Source organism: Herpailurus yagouaroundi, unplaced genomic scaffold, assembly GCF_014898765.1.
Source record: "Herpailurus yagouaroundi ecotype Mexico unplaced genomic scaffold, PumYag 100, whole genome shotgun sequence".
NCBI lineage: Eukaryota > Metazoa > Chordata > Mammalia > Carnivora > Felidae > Herpailurus > Herpailurus yagouaroundi.
The window spans coordinates 5,745,160-5,756,361 of NW_024412391.1; the positions used below are offsets into that span (position 1 = coordinate 5,745,160).

Consider the following 11,202-nt stretch of genomic DNA (forward strand, 5'->3'; position numbering starts at 1 on the left):
GGCCGGGTGGCAGGAGGTGGGCGCCAGTGGGGGTTTCTGCGGTGGGCTGCGGGGCTGCAGGACGTGGGGCTGTGCTGTGGGGTGAGCGGTGCTCGGACACGGCAAGAAGGGGCTCACCTCCGGAACACGACAGCCAGCACGGTGATGGCTGCCAGCAGGAGGAAGGCCAAGGCCCCCAGGATGGACCCAATTACCAAGGAGAGTCTCTCTGGCAGCTGGGTGGACAGCTCACCTGAGGAAGCAGCCACCCAGGATCACTCATGGGTAAGGCCTGCCCTGCACGCACACCTACATACCCCCCCGCCCCCCACCGTGCACCTGCTCAGACCCACCCACAGACCCAAAGGCCAGCCGCTCAGCCATGAGACTATCCTCAGCCTCCTGGCCCACACGATCTCTAGTCTGGAGGGTGCTGGGTGAGGGGTCAAGGCCTGGAGGGCCCCCGGGGCCTCTCCTCACCATTCCCTGGTGCTGCCCCCTCCCCATCCAGGCTTCCTCTCACCTTGAGGCAGCGTCTGGAAATAGACCTTGCCCCCGTAGGGGCCGTGGCCTGCGGCAGTCCGCGCCCGCACCTGGAAGCCATAGATGTGGCCAGGGCTCAGCTGGGTCACGGTGGCCGTGTTGGTCTCGCTGGTCAGGGTGAAGGAGTGGGATTCATCTTCTGCCTGGGGGTGACAGCCGTTCACTCCCTGCTGCCCAGTCTGGCCCCTCAGCCCTGCTCCCACCCCCAGGCTTCCTGGCACCTCTCCTCCACCCCTGGCCCCACTGTGGGGCACCCCCTCTCCTCCCCACCTGGTCATAGTAGCGGAGCTGATAGTCCAGGATATTCCCGTTAGTCTGGTCCGGCTGTGGCCAGGACACCGTGATGCTGTTGGATGCCCGGCTCACCTGGTGCAATGCAGGGACTGCAGAGGGAACTGGGGTGTGGAGGGTTAGTAGGAGGGTCTCCAGGCCCCCCCCCCCCCCCCCCCCGGCAGCAGGAGTGGGGGAGGGGGCTGTAAGGAGGCCAGGCCAGGCGTCAGGCAGAGTAAAAGGCTCACCTGCGTGGCTGGTGCTGACATTGATGGCGGCAGCCTGGGGAGGGTCGGGGCTGAGCTCTGACACCCCGTTCACAGCCTGCACCTCCAGGATGTAGGGCACATGTGCCCGGAGCCCCCCAACTAACACTCGGCTCTCAGTCAGGCCCCTCTGGCGGGGGTCGAAGTGCACCTCATCCCTGCAGCGGCGACAGGTGCCCGGGGTGCCCGTGCCAGGCTCCTGGTGGCCTCCGCATTCCTTGCACACGACATTGAAGAGCAGGTCCCCGCGTCCCCCCAGCTCCTGAGGCAGGCGCCAGTGCAGCATGAGCACTGAGCCTTGCACCTCGAACCAAAGCTCCCGGGGAGCCGAAGGCGGGCCTGGGAAGGCCGGCGAGGGTGGGGGCAGCGAGGAGGGCCAGGGAAAGGAGTCGTTGGGGTAGAGGTGGGGGAGGAGGGGTGGGCATGATGGAGGAAGTTAGGAAGCAGGGGACAGCGGGTGGCCCAGAGGGGAGGAGACCAAGAGCATGGGGTGGGGACCAGAAAGCGGAGGTGGGTGGGAGGAGGGGCAGGAGGTGGGCCAGTGCAGATGGAGTCAAGGTGAGAAGGAGGTGTGTAGCAGGGAGGGACAAAATGAGGGAACAGGAGAAAAGTCACTGCAAATGCACACCAGCCCCATGTGTAGCCCTCGGGCTCCCCTTCTCTGCCGCCCCCAGTCCCATTTCCACCCCCTGGGCTGGTGGGAGACTCACCAGTGCAGGGGGCCTCTGGGGGGTCGGAACCGGCCCTGTAGAAGCCCTCAAGGCAGGGGCAAACAGGCGCCGCAGGGTCGGGGGCGTGGCTGCGGGCTGGGCAGGGCAAGCAGGGGGCGTTCCCAGCCGTGGCCTTGTAGGAGCCCTCGGGGCAGGCTGAGGGGCAGAACCGGGTGAGGACTTCAGGCTCACTCCACTCACTGCCTCCGGAGCCCACAGGCGTCACATGCATCACTCGGGGATCCTCCCAGCCTTCCACTCCCCAGGGAGGTCTCTCCTTTCCTCCTGAGACCTACCCCCCACCCCCTCTTCCCTCTCTCCCTCACTCAGGCAGATTACTTCCATCAGGTGACTGGGGTGGGAACTGCATTTCCTTGGGTGGAACAAGTGAGGCGCGGTGGGGGACTATGGGCAGGACAAGCCCCTGATATAGGTGTCTGGCTCGACCGTGTAACCTCCCTCTGCAGAGGCCTTCCGCAGCCTCTACCCTGCAACAGAAGCATCCCCCTTGGCTGGTACCCACTGCCTTCTCCTACCTGCATCCTGGTCACCTGGCCCTGTGAGGATCACTTCCGAATTACACGGCATATAGGGACAAAGGACCCACCCCAAGATAACCCAGGAGTGTGATCTCCATCACTTCCCAGGCCTGCAGCCCCAGGAGGCTCAGCAATGTGGAAGTCTCCAGAAGGTTCTAGAAATTTGAGATGAGCCTATGACACCATATTTGTGTGCTTTAGAAAATAAGTCTGGAGAAAACAAGAGTCCTTTCCTAAAATAGCTTATTCCTGAACTTTTGGAGGACAAAGTAAAGTTTGGGGTATTCAGCAGAGGCGCCCAAAGGTCGGGAGACGGGTGGGGAGATCTTGGGCAAGTGCACAGTGGCAGAATCTCACCTTGGCAGGCCTTGTCTCCACGGGCGGGCTGGTGCCCTGGCTGGCAGCGGCAGCCCCCAACAGCTACCATCCACTTGCCCTCCCCATTGCAGTGCAGCCTGGGGGGGCTCCCCCCGGCCTGTCCCCCACCTCCATCCTCCTCTGGCTCTGCGTGAGCCACACAGGTGCCCACGGCGGCCACCAGGGAGGCGCCTCCGGCCCCACTGGCCTGCGTCTCAGGGAAGGAGGCGAAGGCGCGGAGAACGGAGGGGCAGGTGTAGGAGAAGAGCTTGACCGCCACTAGGGCCAGGCAGGCCCCCGTGTCCTGGAAGGCCACGTAGAAGCCTCGCTGGGTGAGGGGGCCGAAGCTCCTCTCTTTGACATTCAGCTGCAGCCCGGCCCGCTGCCCAGCGCCGCGCGGGCCCACGGCCCAGGCGGAGGAGGCGGGGAAGCTCTCGTCCGCTGCAATCGTGTCCACCTTGGTCCAGCGTTTGAGGTGCCAGGAGGAAATGCTGTCGGGGCCATCGGGCTCCTCCGCCTGGCGGTAGTAAAGCGTGAAGGTCTCCCGGCAGGTGCCTCCGGCCACGCCCAGGCTGGCACACGCCCGCACGGAGAAGTGGAGTCTGATGTGTGCCCTCTGCGCTCCTCGTCGCTCTACAAAGTGTGTCTGCAGCCAGTTGTCCTGCCCGGTGCCCGGAGGGGCCCCTGCCACATGGCATGCCTCGAAGGTCCGAGTCAGGCGTCGCTGGTCGTCCAGAACGCTCACTTCATCCCACTGTAGGGAGGGCGGCCGGGGAGACAGTTAGCTGCATGCAGAGCGGGGTAAGAACACGCGGAAGTCCTGTTCCTCTCGGGAGGATGAGTCTTACCCCATTAGTCTCTACCCAGGGCCTCCCTCCCAAGTTCCACACTCTAGGAGCAGGGTGGGGGAGGTGCGCTGGGGTCAGGAATGCCACTCACCCCGCCTGGTGGGTAGGTGAGCCAGCCAATCTCGGATGTCTCTCCAGTGGTGTCCAGAAGCACCTCTGCCCAGAGATAAGAAGGGACACTCAACGGCCAAGCCTCCGGCCGGTGCTGCTAACCCTCACCACATTCCCGTGAGGAAAACAAGAATTCCCCTCCCTGGTCCTTTGGATCCACCAGCAGGGGCACAACTGTCTGTCAGGAGCCTTTCTTGGAAACCTTCCGCATCCTTTGCCCCTTCTTGACGTCTTCACTCTTTTCTGCCCTTTCTGAATCTTTCCCATGTCCCACCCACGGTGGCAGGCAGGGAATTCTCCAGTCTCCCCTCCCTCTTACCTTCCAGAGCCAGAACTGAGGACGCCAGCCCCAGGACCCAGAGACTGCACACCATGCCCGCCACTCCGCTCCCTGACCGGGCGGCCCCCTCAGCAGCCATGGGGCATCTTCAGGGCTCCCACCATTGCCCTGGCCGCCACCCTGCTCCCAGGCGGGGCTGCTGCTTTGTAAGACTGGAGGTCTGCTGCCGAACTTGTTTCCTGGGGAGACACATAGGACCAGAAGAGGCAGGTGGCAGGGAACTCCACTGCTACACAGATGGCCCAGACCCCAAAACCTGACTCTGTGTCTTGTCCGATAGCTCTCAAACCACCCCAGCACCAACCGAGGGGTAAAGGCCTGTAGGAAGCCGACTTTCTCCTGACTTGCACCAAGTCTGCCATCTTAGAGGGCCATGTGATGGGTCACTCCCTCCCTACTTCCCACAGGTGACCCATCTCTGAGCATTTCTTACGGCCCTCCCTTAGAGCACAGGGTAATTCTGGGCCAGTCTTACCCTTTTCTTCTGGAAGGAGCTATTTCAGTTCTTTCTCTTCATTTCCTCTCCTCTCCTCCTCCTACGGCCACCCTGCGTTGGAAGTCAGAAGATTCTTCTCATTAAAACAAGCAGAGTAGAAAGCTGCTCCTTCCCTAAGGACACACGATCCCCCCTCGCCAGCACCTCCTGACCCACATAAGACCTGGACACTCTAGACATTGCAAAGAGGCAGCGAAGCAAGAGGGAACACAGGAAAGAGCTGTGGGGTATGATGGGAGGGAGGGTGGGGGAACAGACATGAGAAGAACAGAGGCATAAAGATGCCGTCTGAGGAGTGGAGAAGGGGTTGAGCTCTGGGGGACGGGCAGGCCTACATTTGTGAACAGAGGTCTCCTGTCCACAAGGGGTACACTTCTATGGCACGCAGAAAAATAAATGTATGCCACATATAGGAAAAAATGCTTCTAGCACGCTCACAATGAGAGGACAGAATGGGAAAACAACAGTGGCATGCCATCTTGTCCTAGGAGATGAAAAATGCCCTGGGTTGAAGGAAATGTGAGAAACAGGCTCTCTAGATTCACGGCGCTTGTAAGTTCAAACTGGTGTTTTCTCTTGGAAGGACACTTGGCAATGTCTAGCTAGCAGGTTCACTTCTGAGAGTTTGTCCTTCAGGTACAGTATCCTTTTTTTTTTCTTTCAACCTTTATTTTTGAGAGAGAGAGAGAGACAGAGTACAAGCAGGGAAGGAACAGAGAGAGAGGGAGACACAGAATCCAAAGCAGGCTCCAGGCTCTGAGCTGTCAGCACAGAGCCCGACGTGGGGCTCAAACGTGCGAACCGTGAGATAGTGACCTGAGCCGAAGTGGGATGCTCAAGTGACTGAGCCACCCAGGCGCCCCGGTACTCTATCCTTGGATCTGGTTGCACAGAAGTTCAAACAGGGATATTTATTGCAGAATTGTTTGGAAGGGAAAAACCTGTAAAGTAACTGTTCATCAAGAGAAAGATGGTTAATAAATTATGGCACAACCTTAAAGAATAGGGACAACAGTTTATGCACTGATTACAAAAATAATTTCTAAGGGTAAGTAGTCCATGCAGAATGGTATCAAGTGTGTTCCCAATTGGGAACCTAAAAAGGCCATCCCTGTACAAGCACACCCCCATGGCTCACAAGCACATGATGAGGGGGCATGGCTGCCTCCAGGGTCACGATGAAGACCAGTGGGCTCAGACCTGCCTTTGCTCATTGGTCTAGATATTAGTGGGGACCCATTTCTCTCCTTGTGACTGAGTCTCAAAAGTCTGCAAGTTGCATGGACCAGAGCGGTACATTCCACTTATTTCTGTGAAGAAGAAACTAAGAGGCAGGTTGTTCAAAGCCGTCAAACCGAGAGAGAAAAAAGAAAGCCATTGGAAACTGGAACCTATTTCCTCCAGGACAGTCATGGCCAGGTGATCCACACCATCATTGAAAACTGCACATTTCATAATGAGGTCAAAATCAAACTACTGCACTATTTAACTTCGATAAATAAGAAAGTCATAATTTGATTCCTGCTAATCTAATTTCCCTGGCAATGCTGGCTGTCTCGCAAGATGAAGCCTTCAGTGTCACCCCCATGTGGTTGTCATGAAAGGGCACAGCTTTTGCAGCTGTGTGGGCTGGTGCATAATGGGTATCTGCCCATCAGCCACTGAAATTTCCCTTTCATGCCACTAGAACCCTACTTGTGAGATAGAGTTTAACTTAGAGCATATAGCAAGTAAGAAGCATTTCCAAATCACCCGGTTGTACACCTTAAACTTACACGACGGTATACGTCAATGGTCTCTCAATAAACCTAGAAAAAAAAGGAAGCATTGCCACACGGCAAATGATTCCTGAGAAACAGAGGTTCTTTGCAAATACTGTCCTCAATGCTGCTAGAATCACTCACAGACTAAATGTTTCAAAGAACAGGGAGACCGTGAAGTAAAAAAGCAGGGCCCCACCACCAATGGCTGTTCAGTAAATATCCTGAAGGAACTCATGTTGTGGCTGCATCCCCCAAACTCTCTGTGGCTTAATTTGGAGACATGCTTGTCACACCAAGGCAGACCAGACTCTGTCCAGCGCTATAGGGTCTTTAGGAATGCTGCTATCAAGAACTGAAAATGCCAGCAAAATGTCTTTAAACAAGGAAAGCTATTATATCATTTGCCCAGCAGATATTCTCCAAAATAGCCTCTTTCAGGCAGAAGATGGATGGATTCTGGAATATGTAACAAAGAAAAAACTGTAAGCACTGTGTCTTCTTCAACTTATAACTAGACAAATAATCATGGAGAAGGAATAATAAACACTTTGGATGCATCTCAATGAATTTTTTGGGGGGGGTGGGGGAGACAACAAGAGGGAAGAGATATACTGCAGATCATATCAGCTGCGCAATATGGAACATTCTAGAAGATGAGGGATGGCAAAGTATTTGCTTTGATGACCCACAATACAAGCAACACAGTCGCTTGTGGCTACAATAGGGCGTGTATGCACAGCCTCAGCGTGCATCTTAATGACAACATGAAGCTGGCCTGTCTCCAGAGGATCCAGAAAAGAGCAAAAGCAAAAGCAATTAGAGAACACGTTAAAGCCACTCAGCTTCTGTCCTCAAGAGGCATCAGGAAGAAAAGAATTAAATGGAGACATTGCATGTGGATTGCCACTTTCCAAATGTTGTACAGATTTTTGCCAAGAACAAAGATATTCACTAAAAAATGGTTGAGGATCTTCAAGTACCCAGAAGTGTCCCTTGCTGTCCGAAGGGACCTCTTTTCGATGTGGATCCAGAAGACTGAAGGTTATAAATGAGTTCCTTCAGAAAACAAAAACTGGTTGAGTGAGACTCGGAGGTTAGGTCAATTCTCGCTTATCAAAAAAAAAAAAAGATATATTCAATCTTTTCCTTTTTAATATATAAAAAGAACTTGGGTGTATCTCTATGGCAAGAATAAAAATTAGGAAAGAGGAAACTTTAAGATATGGAAGAAACTGCTGTCAGCTAATTCCTACCACCGCAGATTCTTTTGAAAGAAGTTTCAAAGGCAGAAATGTAAGTGACAAGAACACGCGCTCCATCCACCTGCCTGGAATACTAAACAAGCAGGACTTAGAACTTGATTTTCAAAGGTGCCTTCAGTGGCTGAGGACTAGGACATCTTTTCGCATTTAGTCTAGGAGTGTGTCCTAGAAGCAGTCCGGGGCATCCCTGTTGCCACACGGGGGGGGGGGGAGGGGGCGGGGGGGAGGGGGGTGGTGTGAGGGTGGGCCTGCGTTGGATCCCTCTAACTTCTTGAGCTCCTGAAGGGAACCGGTCCATGCTGAGAAACGCTTTAAGCCATGAAAGAGCAGAAAACTTCTCCCAATCAGGGAAACATTCACATTTCAGATGTGTGTATGGTTTGAAAAACAGAACACCAGAAGCAGCAGAAATGTGGATGGAAGATGGTAACTCAGAAAAGAAGACTGATTAGACAAAATTTCATATGACAAAAATTGCATTCTATGACTTCACATTTTTTTTCTCAGCTTCTTTTCTACATATATCACTTTACATCTTTTCGCTATAGTAGACACACTGCATCCACAAGCCTGCTACATTTCTTTGGTTTATAAAAATATGACAGTTCGTAGGCATCAGAATTGTGTTTTGTTTCCAGAAACTGGCAAAGATGAAAGATGTGTAGACTCTTAGCTTATAAATCACAGCTTCTGAGTTCTGTTATCTTTAAAAATGAGAGGCTTAAAAATACATTAAATGACTACATCTGTAAGAATTTAAAAAATTAACTGTCCTCGAATTGAAATGTTAAATACGGTAATTTTATGAACAAACTGAGATGGCTTAATATAGTTTATGCACCTCAATCCACAAAATGAGTCTTAAAAACATTAAGTGATATAAACCTTATGAATAAGCTTGAAGGAAGGTATGGCAGAAAATACACTGAGCCGTTAAGACTGGTTCCTTCCTGTAGGAGGGAGAAATGAAGGATAGTAGGTGGGGGGTTATTAACTATGTCTTAGGTATATTCCAATGGGTTTCCTTGTTACAACGAGCATATCTCATTTTTACAATTAAAACAAAATCTCATCATGACCATCGAAACAAAAAAAAAAAGGAAAAGATTTTCAAAACCCAGACTAACCTAGCGTATGTTTACAGGTTATCCTCCCCCCACCCCCTTTCTCTCTCTGGGTTTCAAAATAATCTAGAGATTTTCATCTATGAGAAGAAAGCAGAGAGAAAGAGGCAGTAGGAGTTGGGAATAAATGAGCAAAATAACTTTATCCCTGGATTTTCTTTAAGCTTCTCTCCGAAGAAGTTCAAATTGCCCCACTGACAGTACCATGCTTCTCTTACCCGGTCCTAGGCAAAGGACTGCAGCTTTCAAGGGGGGGACCAAGGCGGCTGGACACTCAGAGCACAAGACAAGGGCATCGTCACTAAGTGAGCCCAGACGGGAACATTCGGAGAGGCAAAGCAGGCTGCGGGGCCCAGCAGGGCAAGGGAGGTCCCAAGGGCAAAGGGAGGTCCCAATGGTTAATGTGTGGTGTGACAGGTCCTCACACCTGTTAGCCACAGGGTCAGCGTGGGAGGGGTCAGAAGCACAGTCCCTGTCCTCGTCCTGTTCTGCAGCTGTTAAACGCCCAGGAAATTCCAGGATAATCCTTGCTCAGCTTAATGCTGCTGCCTCTACCCTTTAATCTCCACCTTGGACATGGTCTCAGTCGCTGTCTCTTGGAGCTCTGGCTGCCGGCCTTGAAAAGGATCCCCTCAGCCCTTACAGCGGCATCCAGAGCACACAGTGAGGACGTGGCTGTCCTCTGGCGCTTCTGGCCCCTGCTGCCCTGGTGGGAGAAGCCAATTTGTGGATTACCTAGCAGAGGAGAGTCCTGTGTCCCTTGAGGCCTCCAGCCTCCAAGAATGTCCCCCAGAGCACGCAGATGCAGACGAATGTGCCTCCCACTCCCAGGCTGTGGAGCTGGGGGAGGCTTTTAAGATGCAGGCAGTGTCTGGGAGTGGCAGACAGCCACTTAGACTGAGCCACTCTGGCTGTGCACGGACCACGGACACACGCATGGCTTTGGAAAAGGGCGGAAGGGAGGATGTTGGTGCTGTCAGTACGTGTCCGCGGGAGATGAGCACATGGAAGAGTGTAGAAGTCCCCAAGAGCCAGGACCAGTGCCCGTGGGAGCAAGTGCGAGAGCGTGTGAGGCAATGTGTGTGAGGCGAGATGGGTGCAGGGCAGCACGCGTGCTGGGAGGAGTGCGTGTGCGTGTGCGTGTGTGTGTGTGTGTGCGCGCGTGAGCATGCACATCAGAGCAGATCCAGAGTGCTCCTCATACTGATGCCCACGAGCCCTTCTCCTCACCCTGGGTCTGTCCCCACTCTACGCCCAGTGGGCCTGTCGACTGCCCTCTACCCCAGGAGTCGCTGCTGCCGAAACATCTGGGCTGGGAGAGTGCGAGCTGAACAGGAAAGAAGAGAAAGGGAAACCAAGGCTGCCTCAACCCCCCAACCCCGCCAACCTGCCTCCACCTAGTGGGAGGGAGTGTGGCGGGGACATGGGACCTGGGGCCCAGCTCAGGAGAAGGTGAGGAGCTGGAAAAGCGGCCGGCAGAGAAGAGGAATGTTCCAGCCCTTCACATGCTCAGACCGCTGGTGCCTGTTGCTCCTAGGCACCCTGGTGACATAATCGTCACTGCCAGCCATCTTCTTGAGCCCTGAATGAACCAACAGACTCCCAAGGAGTCCCCTCTCTAGGCCACTAGGTAGGTACACAGAAGCCCCCACCCTCGCCTTCCTGCGAGGAAAAAGGGCCACTGCTCTGAAAGAACCAAGCAGCCCCTCAGAACAGCACCCTCAACAAACGACAAGTCGCAATCAGGCAATGCCCATTACCTGGACATCTCCCCGCACTGCCAACAGTTCCACAGCACCTTCCCACCCAGCCAGCATCTCCCCTTCTGGAACCTGAGTCAAGTTCTCCTGGCGGGTGGAGGGCCTGGCCCCGGTTTAACTTATTGGGAACAGGCCCAGCCGCTTCTCTCCACCGGCACCGCCAGGGACATTACAACATCAGCTATGCTGGGCCCAGGCCAGCTCCCCCAGGGATGGGAGGAGCGAGGGTGCCAGACAGCCAAGATTGGAGGGTGGGGGTGGGGGGCAGGTAGGGCCAAGCACCCAGATGCAAAGCGAGGGGGTGGAGCTGGGGCAGAAGCAAGCAGCAGACTTTGGTTGCAACTTGGGGGTTACGGCCGGGGAGCACGAACGGAGGAGCCTTCTCTCCGCTCCACGGCTTAGGGGTGGGAATGGGGGTGGGGGAGCCGGGGGCAGGCGTGGGATCAACGTCCTCGCCCCTCCCAGCTCCAGTGGGGATTGGAGAGATGCCACGGGAGTCAGAAGGGTGGGCGATCCTCTTCGGAACGCTGGGGGCCAGGCTTGGCGAGGACCCCTACGTCAGGACCCCCAAGCCAGAGCCGGAGCAGCGCCTCGGGAGACACAGTGGGGGATCGCAGCAGCGAGGGTGACAGTGGTGTCAGTGATGGCTGGTCAGAGGTCGGGCAGCCAGCGTGGACAGTTTCGCACCCCTCACGAACCCACCTTCGCCTTGGGGAAGGACACTCAGCACTCCCCCAGGGGGCCCCCCCAGGATCTGCAGAGGCCCGGTCTGGAGGGCCCCTCTACTTTTGCAAACCTGGACGCCTCTGTCCCCAGGCACACCGCCCCCCCCCC

At 55.0% G+C, this 11,202-nt stretch overlaps 1 protein-coding gene across 1 annotated transcript in view; it reads right to left on the reverse strand.

Moving 5' to 3' along the window:
- Nucleotides 1-7,289, reverse strand: part of EPHB6 (EPH receptor B6) — a 10,022-nt gene extending 2,733 nt beyond the window's left edge. Inside the window, 10 exon segments of the mRNA XM_040471739.1 lie at nucleotides 99-232; nucleotides 503-665; nucleotides 793-917; nucleotides 1,041-1,397; nucleotides 1,769-1,924; nucleotides 2,665-3,418; nucleotides 3,604-3,668; nucleotides 3,943-4,142; nucleotides 4,439-4,510; nucleotides 5,276-7,289. Of these exon segments, the coding sequence (XP_040327673.1) occupies nucleotides 99-232; nucleotides 503-665; nucleotides 793-917; nucleotides 1,041-1,397; nucleotides 1,769-1,924; nucleotides 2,665-3,418; nucleotides 3,604-3,668; nucleotides 3,943-4,042 (1,854 nt within the window). The 5' untranslated portion in view covers nucleotides 4,043-4,142; nucleotides 4,439-4,510; nucleotides 5,276-7,289.
- Between the last annotated feature and the right edge of the window lie 3,913 nt (nucleotides 7,290-11,202).